Source organism: Drosophila novamexicana, unplaced genomic scaffold (genome assembly GCF_003285875.2).
Source record: "Drosophila novamexicana strain 15010-1031.04,08,12 unplaced genomic scaffold, DnovRS2.1 tig00004560-arrow-pilon, whole genome shotgun sequence".
Taxonomy (NCBI): domain Eukaryota; kingdom Metazoa; phylum Arthropoda; class Insecta; order Diptera; family Drosophilidae; genus Drosophila; species Drosophila novamexicana.
Genome location: NW_020825054.1, coordinates 1,272,276 through 1,291,296, shown reverse-complemented (window position 1 = coordinate 1,291,296; position 19,021 = coordinate 1,272,276). Strand labels below are relative to the sequence as shown.

Sequence of the window (19,021 nt, the reverse complement as noted above, 5' to 3'; positions counted from 1 at the left end):
AGGGTATATGATATTAAGTGTTTCTAGAGGCTTGCGAATTAATATTAAATATAATTAAATAAATGAAAAATGCATTATTCAGCATTAAAGAAATTACAATTATTCTCCTTAAAGAAGTTACATAATCAAGCTACAAAAATTCGATAAGGATCAGAATATAATAACAGAATTTATTCAAAAATGCATTTTGCATAACGTAGGTAGGAGTAAGAAGAAATACGACCCTGCATAATATACATATGTATATGTGCGTAGTTGTGTATAGAAGGCTGTTTGCTAGGGCACCCGGCGCAAAGTACAGGGTGTTTTCCAATCGGGTGCTTCCAACTAGATCACTTTCTTTTTTTTTTTTATTTGTGGTCGTCCCTCTGCCAAAAGCGGAAATTCATTGTATGCGCAACAAACTTGAAGAGCGCATGCAACAACTACAACAACAGCAAAGGCAATTGTGCACTTACAACAAAATGCCTGCATGTGCACGCATGCATGTTCGTGTGTGTGTGTGCGTGAGTATGCATTTTAACGCCAAAGTATGCGTGCGTGTAATTTATGTTTTCAACTTAATTAAAGTTAATTTTTAATGCTGGGCGTGGACGACAGGACTGCTGGCGTGGGCGCGCCAAAGGCGCTTAAAGGCGCTCGCAAACATTTTAACAACACTTGGCATTTCATGCTGGTGACATTAAACAGCATCAGAAGCAGCAACTGCAACTTTTGTCATGCAATGAGGTCAACAATGAGCGTCCGCAAAAAGTATGCTGTGTTTTTTTATACTTGGTTTTCTGCTCTGCTCGACTGTTTCATAAAAATGCCAATTACATGCATGCTGCTGGTTGTAATAAAAGGGGTCACTTGGAAACGGCACAATTTAATTATAAATAAAAAACAACAGACCTTAGCTGCTATGAAAGCAACAGATTAAATGCGATCAATAGTTAACTAAGATTTAATGAATTGGCTGTGATATTAAAAAAAAAACGATTTATATTACTTATTCTGACTTTATTGGTATTGGCTGAAGGAAATGTAACTTCTCGCTGACCTTAAATTTATTTTCTTTAAAGGCAAGTGGAAGGTTTTTTAAATAAATGTGATAAATAATTTATAATAAAAACGATTATAAAATTATTTCAACTGATAAATTAATTAGTTATTGACAGACAGATTAACTGATTATAAATTAACTGAACAAATTGGCAGACTTGTTGACAGACTAACTGGTTCATTGATTGGCTCACTGATTAATTGACTATTTTTAAAACACTTGGCTAAATCCACACCAACATAAACATTTCTTGAACGGATTGGCTGTCTGATTTATTGAGAGGCGAACCGACTGATTGATTTTTAATTACTTAAATTTATTTCAAAAACGGATGATCTTTAATTAGATTTAAATATAATTTTATTTGATATGTGTTTTTTTTTTTTTTTCTCAAACGGTTATACACATTGGTTGTCAATAAAATCAGGTTTTTCTTTTAAATTAAAATTGACTTACCATGCAATTAAAATGTATTTATTTAACCCACTGTTGTGGGTGGAATTTCCCAAATCTCTGAAACACGTATTTATTAAGTTCTTATGTAGAACTCCGAAAAAAGTTTGAAGCAAATCGGACAAATCTTAAAACTTCACCAAAAAAGATGCTTTGATTCTGCGAAAAATGTGAAACAGGTCTCAAATGATTTTTCATATAGATTTAAGCGCGAAACCTCACCCACCAAATCTTTGACACCCATTTCCGCCAAGGAGGAATACATTTTTGTAAAAGTGTGAAACACCCGTCAAATTAATTTGAACAAAGATCTTTGAAAATGAGTTTGTGGCCAATCGGATGATAACCAAAACAGATTCATGCAAACGTTTTTCGCGATTTTTCCATACTTGCAGCTTGGATTTCCCGAAACCCCATCTTAACGTCCACCTTCATCACGTAAGGGAACTAAATTGAAAATTTCAGGTTCCTAGCTCTTACTATGCGTTAATTACCAATCAGTCAGTCAGGACAAACAGATTTGTATATAGAGGTATAAAAAAAAAAAAATTAAAAAAATTTATTTTTCTTAAATGTAGCTTCCACCAAAACTAAGTTGATTAATATTTTTGGTACGGGGAATGGGTATCATGTGGTCGGGCTCTCTTGTCAGGAGCAGTCTTGGCTTTGGCCTCCCCATAAAATCAATAAAATTTCTTGAAACCACAAAAATAGGTATAAATGAATGTAGAGACATGGTAAATAACTAATTGGTTTTGTTTATTAAAATGTTGTGCTCATTGAATTCTTGTTTTAATTAATGGTTATAGCTAAATCAATACGATTAGATTTAGTAAATTATGCACACAAGATTAAATCACATATTTATTGTTAGACATCATCTGTATATGGCGAAATGCTGTCAAAGCTAAGCGGGCAATGGCTATGCAAAATCTGCTGGCAGTTCTCTTCGCGCAGGTAGGCCATGTGATGCTTCTCGTGTTCATCCAGGCTGTTCAAAAAGAAAAAAAAGAAACAAACCAAATTGTTTAGTTGACAGTTGGAAGCCAATTTTGGCACAACTTACGTAAACATATACTTAAATAGTTTATGCAAGAAACCCTGACTATGATCCCCAGATATTGCTGTGCAATATGCCTTCAGGACACAGGCCTGACCGTCGAATCCACTACGGTCCATAAGCTCATGGACCAGCTCGTACGTATCCCTTCTGAAGGGGCGATTCTCACGCTTCACTAGGACTGGCGTGTTGGCACGAAACCCATAGCCATGGGCCCAAACTGTTGGCTTTGGTATCACATTGTTTTTGACGTTAACGCGGAACTTTCAAATTGAAAAACGTACAATTAGCTATGGACAATGGCAAGTGAAGCTGTTGCTGCTCAACTGTTACCTACAAACAAACGAGTTGTCTCTATAATGTCCAAAAAGCGTTTGGGTCGACTGTGCGGCGATGTTGCATTTTGCTCCAATGCTACAGCCAGGGTAGCCAGAGCAGCAGTAAGTAACAGAGATAATCGGAGAACGCCCATTCTTGCCGCTGCAGCCGAAGAGTTTAACTAAACCTCGAGTGACATGTTAGAAAAGTGTCAAATGCATAAGATTCTATGAGAAGTCAAACTCGTTCTGATTATAATACTGATTGTGACTTTGCTGCTAATTGATCTAATTCACCAAACTCCAAGTTTCAGTTAACGAAAATAGTTAACAAAATTGAAAAAAGTTAAAAAAAAGAAGAAAAATTAAGCCTTTAGGCGTTAATCTCTTGATCTGAAGCTAACATTTAAGAAATGTGATATAAAATTAAAAAGTTAAATTAAAACAAGAGGTTCTAGTCGGGAGCTTAATAAAGATAAATTAAAAAAAAGGTTTCCTTGGCAGGGTTTGCACTCGCAACTGACCGCATTACTTGCTAACGACTCTACTCAACAGCCACAACAGCCAACAAAAAAAGTACAGTTTCCCCGGTAGGACTCGAACTCGCGACAGACCGCAGCACTTGCTACTCGACAGCCACACCAATAATTGTATTTTGTTGAAAAAAAAAAACGAATTAAAGTCGCAGAACAGAAAACAATCGCAATTACAATGCTGTTAATAGAATTCGAAGCAGACGTGCATAAATGTGTGCATGTACATGTATACAGAAATTCTTGCAATTTGTCCAATCCAATTGTGCAGTAAAAGAAAATTTTGGGTTCTTCTTAACCGATCTTATTGAAATTTTCTACAGTATATCTTATTGTACCATAGGATATTTCTGCATTCTCAAAATGTCAATTGTATTAATTTAACTTATTATAGCTCTGCGGTTGAGTGGCGATAGGTATAAAATGAAAGATACTTGGTATACATTTAATATTCTAGAAGCAACATATCAAGTTTGGTGACTCTAGCTCTTATTATTTACTCTTATTTATTACGGACGGAAAGACGAACGGACGGACGGACAGACTGACGGACATGGCTAGATAGAATATATATATACTTTATGGGGTCGAAGATGCTTCCTTCTGCCTGCTACATCCATTTGCACGAAAACATTATACTATTTTTAAACATTCTCAATGGGATCAGGGTATAAAAACGCTTTCTAAAAATTTATATTTTAGGATAATTTTATCAAAATGGAATACAATAATCGAATGGAATAAAAACAAACATGAAAAATGTTCATTGCATGGTGATTTTTTAATATTTAATAATTTTGAAATCGACTCATCTCAAGCAAATAAAAAAACAGACAATATTCATAAATCTTATGAAAAATATGAATAACTTTAAAATTTATTAAACAATATTTTGACTTTTTAGAAAGTTGATTAAAATTCTTATGTTATAATGAGTACCGAGTCACTGACCATTCCCAGCTATGAGTAGGGTCATAGCTTGCCGGATAGGCTATAAATTTTCCCCCACCAGGTCGGCGATTTCCCATTACTATCTCTTTATCTTATTTACTTAACACTCTATATATCTAGTATACATTTCTTTACTTCATTAACAACTTCTTTCTTTCTTTTTTCCTATTTATTGTTATTATTTTTAATTTTACTTGAGAACACTATTTTGGGCTCTGATGCTTTTGGAAAATTTTGTGTTTTGATTAGGTTTTTAGTATTTAATTTTTACAAATATGTATTGAATAATTGGGAAGACCATGAATAAATAAATAAAAACGTTCATCTAAGTCTAATCTAAGTCTAAAACCAGAGTGATAATAGAGTGGTAGTGGCAGAGAGCCCTATTCGCTGCCTAACCAATCAAAGATTTCTAGAAAGAATAAGATAAGATTGACTAGAGTCGCAATTAAACCCTGAACCATCAGGATGACTCCAAGAATGTTGGTTTGCCCGCCCTGATTTCTGTCCGAAAATATCCAACAACTCCTGTATGAAAACTAAACTGTTTTCTCAGATAAATATTTTTGAAAAAACTGGCCAGCCAGACAGGTTAGTCCCTGCGGGCTCTAACAGGTTTTTCGTGTAGCCCACAAGCGTTTTTACAGATGCGACACTTTCACCAGATGTCCGTGACATCCTCTTTCCGCCACCACTTAAACCTAGATTAGCATAATCCTTTGGTTTTGGTTAAATGCGTATTCATATTCTCTTAACTTTTCTTTTCATAAATACACACTCACCTGAATATTAACTTGAGCAGCTTGAACAACATTCCGCTTTTCTGCTGGGGCTTATCCACATCAAAAATTGCCGTACAGAAAGATTTCAATAAACAGGCACGTCCATCAAAGCCATGGCTATGAAGAGACTCGATTGAAACAAACGCAACAACTCCATGAAAACTCCATGACTTACCCATCTAAGGCATTTTCCACTTTTGAAAACAAATCGCGTTTGAAAAAGATGCGGTTTCCCTTTTTCTGATCCTTGGGCTCGGGAAATGGATAATTGGCACGAAATCCGTAGCCATAGGCGATTAGTGTGTTGATTTTAAGCAAGTTGTTTTTCGCATTGGTACGCCACTGAAAAGCAAAAAAGTGTGTGTGTAGAAGGGATTGAAGGGTGCCTGCTTATATAACCCACCGACATACGCGAGCCCTTGGGAAACTCCAAGTAGCGTTTGCCCCGTCTCAGTATCCTGGTTTCATTGTTACCTGTCACCTGGTTAAAGTTGTCATAATGCATGTCAAAGTTGTTGCTATTGCTATCATGGCTGTGGCTGGGACTGGGATCGGCCATTGCATCACCAACCGCATCGAAATTGTCAGCACTTTGAACGACAGTTGGGCACATTCCAAACAGAAGCAGCATCAACAGCAGCAGCAGTCGGGTAGCTGCTGATGGGCGTGCTGACAGGCACAACAAGGAATCGCTGGTTCGACGTTTGAGGCTGTCAATTCTGCCGATAATTAATACTCTTCCAGCCGTCGACATCATATTACGACAAAATTTGTTCCCTTTTTCTGTTATTTTATTTCCCTCAATTTTACAACAAACTTTTGTTTACATCGTCTTTGGCTTGCGTGATGTTGTGCTCGCGGTTGAGCTCGTGCGACGCGCTTCAGTCCAATTTTTCCTGATGACTGATATGTCTGGTATATAATATCAGTTTGACACAAATACCGGTAAAGACAAACCTCAGCCCCAGCTCCCGCCTCAACCCAAGGCAAACAGACAAAAAAACAAACAACAAAAGTAACCAACTGAGAAGTCGTTGCCCTCTTCTCTTTGTTGTTGTTATTATTGTTGCGTTTGCTTATTTACTTATTTATCGCTTTGTGTTGTTGTTGGTGCTGTCACATAGCAAGTCTCTGTTTCTGTTTTTACTATATTTGTTTATTTCTTCTATTTTTTCCCTTACTGGCCATTTTCTGCTTGTATTTAGAAGAGCGCCGTACATGCCATCCTCTTGTTAACACTTTTTCTCTATCTGCATCTGGCACAACTCTTCATGTTGATTCGTGTTGCCATGAAGAATTTACCGCGGGAAGCATAGACGCAGTCATGAAATAGGTGTGAAATTTGAATCGAGCTTAAATCTGTTCAAACTTTGCACTTGATAGTAAGGAATTGCTAATTGCTTTCATGTAGAATTTTCCAGATGTTCTGTTTTGATATTTAAGATAGAATACAAGATTTTAATGTATTCACTTCTTTTTGGGAAATGTTCTATATACATTCATAACCTAATCCAACTCTTGACTAGTTTTTAATTCACTAATAAGTGAAATTATAGATGATTTTAAACCTGCGATATGCACATCACTAAAAGAGTAAGAGTTAAGGTAGGCGGAAACAATGAAAGAGACAGAGAGAGAGAGAGAGAGAGAGAGAGAGAGAGAGAGAGAGAGAGAGCGAGAGAGAGAGAGAGAGAGAGAGAGAGAGAGAGAGAGAGAGAGAGAGAGAGAGAGAGAGAGAGAGAGAGAGAGAGACAGAGAAAAAGAAAAAATATGAGAAGAAATAAAGTTTATTGTAAGTCAACGCAACTCGTGAATAAAATGTTTAAAATAAAATGATGAAAATGCCGTCCGTCAAGACTTGAAATTTTAGCTTTGGGTACTCCTAGTGCTCGCTCAGATCGCGTTTGTTTCAGATATTCGATAGCTTGTCGCGTTTCCAAGTAATCGATAAAAATCGATATCGACATCCTGTTTTTTGAGCAAATAGAGTCACCAATCCTGATATGTTGCTTCTAGAATATCATATATATATATCAAGTATCTTTCATTTAATACCCATCGCCACACGCCCGATACCACCAAAAAGCTATAAATCAAGTTAATAGCCCAACTTATATTGCCCACCAATCTAAACCACAATTTTAATGCAATTGACTTTTTGAGATTACACAATTATTCTGTGGTACAACAAGATATACTGTAGAAAATTTTATCAAGATCGGCTAAGAAACACAAACGTTATTAAAGAAAACGTGCTTTGACTTTCCTCGTATCAACGTCAGCAAGCGCAAATTCCAAGAATTTCTCGTCTGTTTCCAATTCTATCAACTGCATTGGAATTGCGCTTGTTTTCGGAAACCTCTTACTGGTTTACAATTTATTTTTAGGTAAATGGTTCCGTTAAATATTCGGCATATACTTAGTAAAAACAGATTTCCTGCTTTACTTACGACAGTTGTGATCTAGATACCCTCAACTTCAGGGTACTTCCGACTAAAGGGCATTAAAGATAGCAGGCCAAATACATACAAGTTAGTGGTCGATGGGATTATGGTATCTACTTGTTCCTTTTCAAAGCACATTTATGTCATTTTGAATTCACGCATAAAAGTTAATGATTTAATATACATTTTTATTATTGCTACATAAAGCCACACATCATTAAATTGTCATGACTCAGCTGCTGAGTTTATTAGAAGATTTATCTTAGTTCGTAGTATATTCCAGGGATCCAAACAGTTAGATGTTATCCGCTAAAAAAATTAGCTAGATACGCTTATCTTAGGTTTACGTTTTATAATATGCAAGAAATATGATTTTATTAATTTTTATTCGTGAGAAAAAATAAGAAATGTATTTGTATTTGGCCATCCCTGGTATGTCCTTAACAAATATTGTCAGCTGTCTATGTCAACTGGAAGTTTCTCAGCGCTTAAATGCTCCACTCAATTTTCACTCAACTGTCATGTCAAGCAATTTTCCGAGCTTGTTGATTGAATTAAATTTCGAAAAGTTTGCCAAATGTATTTGTTGTTGCTTCGACGCTGCTGTTGTTGTCGTTGTTGTTATTGTTGCTGTTGTTGTGTTTCTTTTCAATTAAATAATGTTCGGGCTTTTGTGCAGGTCGAGGCTCCAGACGGCAACGGACACTGACACACATCCGTCAGCCACAGCCCGCCTCGTTGAGGCTCTTTTCCACTCTCGGAGCCAGACAATACAGCTCGACATGGCCCCGATTGGACAAAATGGGGTGCATGTTAGCTGTGGAAGAGGGGGAATGCAGGCTGTTGAGAAAAATGAATTGCCATTTATATCCCGGTGGCAACAAGTGACCGGGATGCCAGGGGGACTGATAGGTGAGTGGCCATTAAAACAATTTCATAAGACAATTTTTAGTATTGCAATTTATTGGGCATAATAATTTTTCGGCGGAGACGAGTATTTTCCAAACGCCAACTCTAGTAGCGAAAACTGGCAGCCATATTGCTTGGCACAGTCAACATTGTGGGCGTGGCGATAGGCATTATCGTAGTGCACAATATCTAAATTTTCGTGCAGCTCTCGCGAAAAAATGCGCTGCTTAGGCAGACTACACGAGAGAAAGAGGGAGAGAGAGGGATAGAGGGAGAAAAAAACATACATTTGTATTATTTAGTTACTCTATTAAATATAACTATTATATATTTATTTTTATATATAAATATTTAATAACTAATTGACCCACCTGAAGATTGTACGCAGCATCTCACCAACCATGTTCATCTTTGTACGCTGAAAATACTGACGACTTTCGCAGAGAGTACGCAAAATGCAATCACGCCCATTGTAACCCATGCTGAAAGTCGCAAAGGTTTGTAAAAAATTTATTTATTTGTATAAAAATCAAATCTAAGAGATGAAATGTATTCGGAGTGCAGATGGACTTTGGACTTAATTTGGGGGTTAATTAAGACTACCATTTGGTGCCATATACCAAAGCATATTTATAGGATCAACATAGTGCCATTACTTATCAACAATAGCTTCAATATCCTGATAGATAGCACTTCTGGCTCGGCGCCGTAAAACTGCTGCCGTTGTTGGACGCCGTGAGAGGCCGTGCAGGCTCTCCAGGATCCACGTATTGTTGGGCAGATCATAGGCAACGCCCCAATTTAGGCCGAAACTATTGTGGGCATAGTAGGGATTGCCAATGATGCCCACAGTGAAGCACACAGAAACCTGAACATTGAAAATGGCAAAAAATCAGAGATATTATTCCACTTGCTTCGCCGGGTCGAGGGTGATATCTAATGTGACAGTGACACATACGGTAAACGAGGAGCCCTCGGGAAAGCTGAGATAGCGTCTGGGCCGGCTCAGTACGCGCACGGATTTCGCCGGCGAGACGGCGGACGGAGCAAATGACGCAGACGTTGTCTTTGCACGTTCCATCATATTCATCAATGTTGGCGTCGGCCATAAATCATTGGAAGCGTTGGCACTGGGAAGTGGGGCGTCGGTTTCATGGCTCATGAGAGTAGTTGGCAGCCAAGTGGCTGCATTTGCAGCACTTGTCGTTGCAATTAAATCGTAAATCAAAAACTTTGCAACAATTAAACGATAATTAAACAATACGAGATGCGCGTAAATCATGGCCAGGTACGTGCAACACAAGTCGAAACTCTGACTACAACTGCCAGCAGACAACTGCAACTGCAAACTGCCGCAGACAAAGGGTGAAGAATTGCTGCCAAAGAAATTGCCAAAGTGCAAATGTGCCAATCGACAGTTGGCGTCGGAATCCAAGCTGCAAGCTCGTTGCAGTGCCACCACTTCCAGTGGCAGTCACAGTCACGTTTACAATAAACATGGCGCAGACAGACCACACAGCCAGGGACACATATACACACATACCCACACATTCATTTAGAAGCTGTGGCATGCCTAGACAGTTGCTGCGCTTTAATTGAATTGCCTGCAACGGTCTCTGGGATGAGGCATCCACCTGCTGGTCGTCGTGGCATGTGCCTTGTGCAAAAATAGTTAACGCCTGTGGCAAAGTCAAAGATGCCGCCGCCGACAGCGACGATGAAGATCGATCGTTTGATTGCCATTCAATTGATGGAGTGGAACAGAAGCTGCCCGAAGTTGGTTAAACTTAAATAATTTTATGCGTTATTAGCTTTTAAATGTATATAGTATATAGTAAGTATATATAGTAAGTATATTCCGACCCGGGCTTTTAAAGAACAGCCGAGTATTTAAAGAACTTTCTATAGCTGAAACACCAGAAGATGTGCGCGTACCTAATTGAGGAGCTTTACTGTTTCAAAATGTCCTCGAATTATAAGAAATAAAAATATGTTTGTTTACTTGTTAATAGTTAGTGTACCTTTATTGTAAGGGTATACACAATATTTCCCTAAAGCTTTCAGTTCAGTTCAGCAATATTTGCAATTGTATTCACAAATTTGCAGAAGTGAGCGCTTAAGCCTATTTAGAATAAAAAATTTAATTTTATAAGTTACAGCCCTAACTCAACCTCATGACGAAAAACGTAATCTCTATATATAAAACCGTTTGTCCTGACTGACTGACTGACGGACTGACGGACTGATTGGTGATCAGCGCATAGCCTATACCCTAAATGCTAGGAAGCTGAAATTTTTACTGTAGTTACCTTATGTGATGAAGGTGCACGTTAAGACGGGATTTGGGGAATTCCACCCGCAAGTGTGGAAAAATCGCGAAAAACTTTTCTAAGAAGCTTTTTTGTTTATCATTCAATCGGCCTCAAGCTCAAATTCATTTGATGGGTGTTTCACACTTTTCCAAAAATGTATTACTCCTTGGTGGCAATTGGATTCAAAGGTTTCAAAAATCTATATGAAAAATCATTTGAGTCGTGTTTCAAACTTTGAGCGGAATCCAAGCTCTTTTTGGTAGAAATGCGATTCTAAGATTTTTTATGCGCTAAATTTGAAGTTGTGTCCGATTTGCTTCAAACTTATTTTCAAAGCTCTACATAAGAGTTTAATGAATACGTGCTTTAGCGATTAGCAAAATTCTTCCCGCAACAGTGGTAAATTGCCGGAAAACGGTTGTATGAAAGTTGTTTGTCCGGTCGGTTTCAAACTCATTTTCAAAAATCTTTGAGAAAATTTATTTATTTATCAAAGGTTTAATAAAAGAAAGATTATTCTTCAGCTTTAAGATTCTCACCGCAAGACTGGGCGGAAACCGTTGATTTAAACACTTGGTTCTTTATTCAATGCAGGTGAAACATACTTTTAAAAATAAGTGGAGATCAGGATGGAAAGATTTAAATTTTTCACGGGCATGTACTTAGTGGAAAGCTCATATCTAAAATTGTTTTCACAAAACGTTCCACGGGCAAGGCCGGGCAATACCCGCTAATATTAGATATATTGAGGGTTTTATAGTGTGTGACAAAATGTGTTACCCAGGAGGCAGGAAGATTAGAATAGGATGTAGGCAAATAACAACTAGTCGCAACTATATTTTAAAGTCGGACACTCCTTTGGAGCGGATGACGCTCACGGTTCGCCTTTCCCTTACTAAGAGATGATAAGCAAGTGCACGTTCATGTGTATGTGTATTTCTTGAAAAAATATTAAAGAAATGCAGACTTAGTAATTGTATAATTCAACAGTAATACATAGATTAGCATAAATTAAACCACACACAAACTTAATTGAAGTATTTTGGAAACTTATAAAATTCCCCGTGCTCGCATATCGAGAAATGTCAAACAAAGCTTCGTTGTGTGTTGGCCATGTCAGTGGCTGGAAGTATTGGAACAAGCAAACAAACAAATAACTTCATTAACCCCACATGGCATACAACGCACATACATATACACACTGTTGTCTTGCTTGGTACATGCACAATATTACAAGGGTGTGCGAGTATGTGGCCGGGAGTCTTTTGGGGGCCCTTTTAGAACAAAAGCACCCGTAAAGCAGAGGCCAAAGTCAATGACAAAATTGGCAGGCATCAATTGTGGCCGCTAAGCAAAACAGACAATCGAAGCAAAAAAGAAACGACTCGAAACGAATCGATTCGAATGAAAACAATCATAAAATAGTCGTATCCCAATCCCAAGATGAGCACGTGTATAAAAGCCGTGCTTAGGTCAACGGAACAGCCCGCAATAGTTGGCAAAGTTAAAGGCAAATGGGCTGTCCAAAAACTTCTGATGTCCACTCGAAGCTTGGGCAGGCACTGCAAATGAGGCTCAAATAGACCAAAGCTCTTTGATTACCATGACAATGTTCGTGTGTGTGTTTTGATTTGATAAGGCCAGGGCATTTTACAGATTGAATATACTAGATATATAAATTTGAAAAATGAATTTATGTAGACGTCACTCCTTCGAAGGCGATGCACATAATTCTGCCCAATTATGTTCCATTTTGTTATGCATTTTTGCTTGGGTCAATATTAAAGTTGCGCTAAAAGACTTTTCGGATATTAAACTATTTCCGAGGCATACAAAAAGCCAATTTAAATGCTAATATAAAACACCAACATTTTATTATTATGCCAGCCACACGCATTCACACTAAGGCACACGCATACAAGCACACATACAGCCGCACTCACCCACATAGAATGTTGAAATGCGTGGAGCAGCAAGGGACCTTGGCCAGGGGGCAGTAGAGACTGTAAGGGGGCGACCACTTGGGCTACGAAAGTTGCCTTGGGTTTTCCCGCACTGTGCGTGATAAGCCAAGTGCTTGGGCTGATTTTGGCACTAGCAAACACAGACAAACACACACGCACATGTTAATATGTACGTTTATATATTTAAGTGAGCATAAATCTATATACTCTCACGCTATGAGTGCAGACAAAAACAGAGAATCAATTCGTATACGCACACAGTTCAGTGGGCAAACGCACAGATAATTTGGGTATTTAAAGTAGCTACATACGGTTTTTATATTGTTAAATATAACATATATATAATATTGAATGCCCAACATATACCAAATGCAAATTTTATGTACGAGTGTCACATTAACGACTGTCTGATGCTCTGTAATATAAGAACAACACACTAACAACATCTGCTCATACGTTCAATTTATAGTAAAATATTTAGCTCACTATATAAGAAATTATTAAGTATTTTTGTTAGCTACAGGGAAGTTCAATTGGTAGAAATATTTTACTGACCATATGACCTTTAAATACACCATATAACAGAATAACATTCAGAAGTACAAGGCACCTGGCTCACCTGTCTATCATCGTCTCCAAGTTTCCATAGAGATCACGTCGATGCCTGCGTTTGATTTTGGCGAGTGCTGTGCTTGGCTTCCTTGTGTTCCAGCCATGGGCATTCTGCAGCACCCATGTGATATTGGGCAAATCATAGGCAACACCCCAATTCAGACCCATGCTAAGATACAACAAGTTGGGATTACCGAGGACGCCTGTGGTCAGGCAGACTGCGGCCTAAGTTGGTAAAGAATTTGGCTTAAACTATGCAGAAACTTTGATGCTGTGGTGCGTGTGTATTGTTTGTTGTATGTGTTTTGTGTGTTCACTTACAGATGCCGATGAACCCAAAGGAAATGCCACAAAACGTTTCCCCCTCGAGAGTTTACGCTGCGACAACGGCCTCAATGAAGCAGCCGGCGGTGCCAATGGGTCCAGTTCCTCAGCGGCTGCCAGCGTGGTATTGTTGACATGGTTTTCGTGATTCGTATGCGCATCAATGGACGTTGCCAGATGCGGCGATGTGGCAAACACATCCAGGGCATAGCTCTTGGCCCATGCATTCAATGATAGCTTGTGCTGGCACTGGCCCAACAACGACAGCAACAGCAGCTCCAGCAGAGACACCAGCCAAGTGTTTGACATATTCTGGCTGCGTATTTTTTTACAACTGATTCGAAGATTGGGCCTTTGATTTTGAATTTGAAAGGCGGCTTTAAATTTGCCATTCCCATTGATTTGTGGCCGATGCCAAGCTGTTAATTAAATTAGATTGCAAAACTGGTTCAGAGCATGACCCGATTCTCGTTGGCCTAGCCAGCGCAGTCAAATCGAACTAATTGCTTGGCCAAACAAACTTGCATTGCGGTCAATCATGGGCCGTATTCCAGGCCCAAATTGACTAGCCACGCAGTGCCTTAAATTCTTGGGCCAACTTTGCTCTTCAGTTCGGCAAGCGCCTGGTTCCGTACTTTAGTCTTTAGCTGTGCGCTTGCAATGGCCGTTATGGGAAGTCGCATATTCCGTTTGCTCCTGGCGTTGCTGTTTAGCTTCTCATTGTCTTTGGTCAGGGCTGGTAATAACAGCAGCTTTGGCTTCAGCTCCAACATCTCCGACAGCTCCAACAGTTCCAGCCGTGCAGTCAGTTATCTCCGTGAGAAACCACTGCATCTGCCGCACTTGCTGCAGCGGCAAAAGCGTTGGCTTATCTTTGAACTGGGCACCTCCGTCACAGTGAGTAACAATGCTTTAAAAGGATCTATATGTGCTCCAAGGGAAGTCATAAAATGGTTTGACATAATACCGTGTGAGCTTAATACAGTGTTCCTCAACGTATTTAAAATCCTAACCAAATAAAAATCTAAAGACACAATTTTAATAAAAACTTATATATTATAAAGTAGTTAAGAGACGATTAGAAAAAATTCAAAAAAATAATCAAATATTTTATTATTATTATTGTAATATTTATATAATTTCTTTTATTATTGTTATTGTTATAATTTTTGTTATGCCCCAAACGCATTGAATGTGGGGTATAATGGCTATGTCCGATCGCAGAAAGTAGATATATTCTTGGTCAGCATCAATAGCCACGTTGATCTAGCCTTGTCCGTATGTATGAACGCGGCTATATCAGAATTCATATAAACGAGAGACATGACTAAATCTCTTAGGTTTTAAGAATAGTCTAGAATAGTACATACACATCAAGTATCTTTTATTTTATGGCTTCGGCTAAAATAATAATATATCGTAATAATACATAAGTCTCGGATTCAATCCCGCATCCTCCTAAAATTACTTGATTACGGGTCATCCAAGAGACTCTGTAAAATAATTAATAAATAAATACCTAGCTATTAAACAATATCTTGATCTAACCATTTTGCAGTGTCCATTATCATTTCATTCTCTTGTGTTTGACAGGTTACGGCCAATTGTGCAAAGGCTTTGGTGGACACCATACCCAGAGGCATGGTACTGCTTGCCGAGGCAACGGCAATTTATGATTTGCCTGGATCGGTTGACGATTGGTTGCCACGTCGCAGACGCAAGCCCAAGCCCCCACCTCCGCCACCACCACCACCCCCACCACCACCACCACCTGCACCAACTCCAGCATCAGTTGTGCCAGCTCCAGTTGCTGTTGTACCAGCTCCAGCACCCTTACTCTTTTCACAGCAACCGGTGATTGTTCCTTTAAGTCCTGCCGATCCCGTACAGTCTTTTTACTTTGATTATCCGCACGTAGCACCGGTTCTGGGCCGCCGCAAGTCCTATGTGAAGCAGGTACACAGCGGCTGTCCGGCATCCAAGCTAGTAAGAGATGCGTACGGCAACTATTATTGCCGGCCCACAGCAGTTTCACGCCGACTGCGGCGTGAGCTTCAAAGAAATGGTGCCAATCTCCTGAATGACGGGCAGAGTCCACATGGAATGCTGTTCGATTTGCTAGGAATGCTGTCTGCGATGTAAGTACACTAAATATCAAAAACTCGTGCACTTATCAATTCATCTTCTCTCTTGCTCTCTCTGTCTCTATATCTCTTTTTCTTTCTGTCCCTTACTGAAGACATCAGTATGAACCGCGTTACTGCATCATGCGGACTCTTTGCGAGTCCCGCCATCTGCTGGCACCACCCGGCCAATCGCTGTTTCACGATATCTTTCGCATTCTGCTGCGCTACGTGCATCCGGAGATTGCCCATAAGCCCATATATCGCAAGGCCTTTACCAGTGGACATTCGCTGCATGAGTGCGCACAGTGGTATGGCGCGCACTGTCCCCAGAGTTTTTTGCTACACTTCAGCACACAGTTTAAGCGTCAATTTGCAAATGCATTTAATAAAGCGACCTAAAAGACACAATTAAAAACGTTATTCACGCATGGGGAAAGCGTACTGAACTTTTGTTGACCTGCTATGAAATAATGTGTTATAATACTCCTGTACAATTGTTTCTATTTCCCACACATTTAGGTGTTTACTGAAATAGGGACTGAAAGATGTTACTATATGTGTGCATATACAAAATTAGAAGATAGCCCGTGCTGAAGTCTGAATCAATTTAACCTATATTTTTATTTATAAGTATATAAATATATTCATAATAATGTGCTCACCCGAAATTGAAAATTATTTTATTGTAGGAGGGTGACAAACATTTATAAACACATTATTAAAAGAATGAAATAAGTAAAAAGCGGATTATAGAAGCTAAGGAAAGAGCGAGAGGAGTAAAGTGAGAAAGGGACCAAGAGTGTAAGAGTTTAAGAGTGCATGTTTAGCTTGAGCTTATGAGAATCGCATAGTAAAGCACTCTTAAACAATTTTTGCAAAACTGCGTGGTAGTTATCAAAAAAGTTATAGAATCTTGGCTTGCGTTTCGTATGAGCTGTTCTTGTCCGCCAAAGTTTTTATATTTTCATAATAATTGAACCAGTCAACAAAATGTATAATATATATTTTTTCGGCGCTTTTGATGTGTTCTCGATTGCAAAAAAACTCTTACTCTTCGATTTTATGTAGAGCACTCGGCAAACACAAATTTTTTAAAGGTTGCCAAAAAAAATGCCTGTCTATAAATTGGCAACAAAAAAAATTTTTTTTATTATGTGTAAGGCCAAAAAGTGCAATTGAATTTCAGTAAATATCCCAAAACTGACATTTTTATTGGCATACAGTCATGTAAACACGAAGAAAAAATAAACATAGTGCGTATACATGAATAAATATGTCAGTTATACATATATATATACATATATATCTCTATGTATATTTCATTTATTAAATGTTTCAACTATAATTTCTGTTTGTTTTTGGCTTTCATTGATGGTAAAAGGCCGAAGTTTGAATGTAGATACAAATTTGCGTGTAGCAAATGCCGATGGTGTGGACATTTGGGCCATGTCGGAGGCATAACAGTAACCAAATAATTGTTAGCCGTTGTGTCACATTTTGCACCATGTCGCTAATGAGCGCACTCAACAACGGTTGAGCTAATAGGCTACTAAAGAGGTAAATACAGGGCCAGCTAAGTGCGGATCAGGTAAGCAGCACTGAAATAGCCAGGAATCTGGCCAGTCTCGGTCCGAATGCGATGCTGTTAAAATGATGCGCTTAATCCATATTGTAATAATTGCAATACTTTTGCTCTCAATGACGCACGCCTCTCTGCTGGAGTTGGGGCATGGAACAGGGGCAGATGCCAATGCCACAAGGGCTGTGCCGAAGCTACTTAGTCGTCAAAAGCGTTATTTGGCATTTCCGGAGGGATCGTCGGTTTCGGTGTGAGTGCTGCCAGTTAATGTGGCTAAAATGGCAACTAACTAATATCGCTTGGCTAGGCGGCAATTTGCATGACCATCGGTATGATTGGTAATCCCGATGTGGACTATCTTAGTTGGGCCGTCAACTGGGGCGTGGCCTATAATCTGCCCAATCATAATTGGGTTAAACAGCATGCACATGGCTTTGCGAATCTCACCAAGCCAATGATGCAGCGCCGGTCGCGACGCAGCTTTTACGATGAGATACAATCCTCCTTTGATCAGTAAGTATGTCCGTTTATAATTCCAACCCAAACTCACCCAATTCCATGGAACCCTTTTGACTAGCATGGGCTTCAATGGACGTGCCTGCTTGGCTCGTGCGCTCTGCGAGAGTGCCAAGTTTATGCATGCTCCCGGCCAGCGAGGCAACATGTTGGAGGAGTTGGTGCGCACCGTGCTTAGCATGCCCTCATCGCCAGTGACGGAGCATGAGCCGCCGGCTCATCATCACTATGACCTCATTTATCGGCGCTCCAAGCGGCAGTCGCGCGACTGCCACGAGCTTTATCCGGGCTGTCAGTTTTCTCTGTTGGCGCTGGCTCTTGGCAAATATGTGGCAGCCCCTGCGCAGTTTACCAAATATAATTTTATGTGAATAAAACTAATTCCATAATAACTAATTTCCATAATTTTTCTAATTGCGCACAATATGCAATCCATTTCCAAAAACAGAAGACATTGCATTTTTTTTTAAAACAAATTATTTTCATTCTTCTTTATTTAATAACGCGTAACATTTATTTATATAGTAATTGTTTTTCTTGTTTTTATGCATTTATTTATTTTAGTTTTTAATTTTTGTTTACCTTTTATTTGCAATTGTTGCTCTTTATATTTTCTTCAATTTTATGCTTGCCATTTTCTGAGAATCTTAGATCTTAGCTTCACTGCAATTTTCGTTTTTAATTTTGTTTGCAAATGCAAATTTTACGTTATTCATTTTGTTTGCTAGCATTTAGTTATTATTTTTTGTTATTTTATATAGTTTGTTGTGGTTGTTGTTAAGTTACTTTGTTGCTCAAGTTACATTTTGTGTGCTTGAGACTCTGCGCGTGTCAATTTTATTTTTCTCAGTGTGGTGTGATTTGTATTTGTTAGCATAATTTTTGTTCTTGTTGCTGTTTGTTGTTGTTATTCAAAGGAGCTTGTATGTATTTTGTATATATATATGTATATACATATATATTTATGTACGTTTTGTATGTGAAATGTAAATGCAAGTTTTAAAATTTAATTTTTGTTTGGCATTTACCTTGAATATTAATGCGCAAACACATTTGTTTATTTTGGGCTTCTTTGTTGTTCTTCTTCATTTGCT

General features: G+C 38.7%; 4 protein-coding genes across 4 annotated transcripts; 2 read left to right on the top strand and 2 right to left on the bottom strand.

The window, feature by feature from the left end:
* Positions 1-2,368: 2,368 nt before the first annotated feature.
* LOC115770862 lies at positions 2,369-5,895 on the bottom strand. The gene is given in 6 exon segments (XM_030716299.1): positions 2,369-2,489; positions 2,565-2,848; positions 2,881-2,941; positions 5,142-5,258; positions 5,317-5,483; positions 5,545-5,895. Coding segments are annotated over 6 exon segments (1,101 nt in total).
* A 2,611-nt stretch (positions 5,896-8,506) lies between these two features.
* On the bottom strand, positions 8,507-14,015 carry LOC115770861. The gene is made up of 4 exons (XM_030716298.1): positions 13,704-14,015; positions 9,151-9,362; positions 8,866-8,976; positions 8,507-8,730 (listed from the first exon to the last, which is right to left on the bottom strand). The coding sequence occupies exons 1-4, from the start codon at positions 14,013-14,015 to the stop codon at positions 8,547-8,549; spliced, it is 819 nt and encodes a 272-aa protein (XP_030572158.1). The 3' UTR covers positions 8,507-8,546.
* Positions 14,016-14,366: 351 nt separating this feature from the next.
* LOC115770860 lies at positions 14,367-16,231 on the top strand. The gene is made up of 3 exons (XM_030716296.1): positions 14,367-14,603; positions 15,300-15,844; positions 15,946-16,231. Exons 1-3 carry the CDS (start codon positions 14,367-14,369, stop codon positions 16,229-16,231), a joined length of 1,068 nt encoding a protein of 355 aa, XP_030572156.1.
* A 937-nt stretch (positions 16,232-17,168) lies between these two features.
* Positions 17,169-18,298, top strand: LOC115770627. The gene is made up of 3 exons (XM_030715971.1): positions 17,169-17,659; positions 17,719-17,924; positions 17,989-18,298. The coding sequence occupies exons 1-3, from the start codon at positions 17,483-17,485 to the stop codon at positions 18,296-18,298; spliced, it is 693 nt and encodes a 230-aa protein (XP_030571831.1). The 5' UTR covers positions 17,169-17,482.
* Positions 18,299-19,021: the final 723 nt, after the last annotated feature.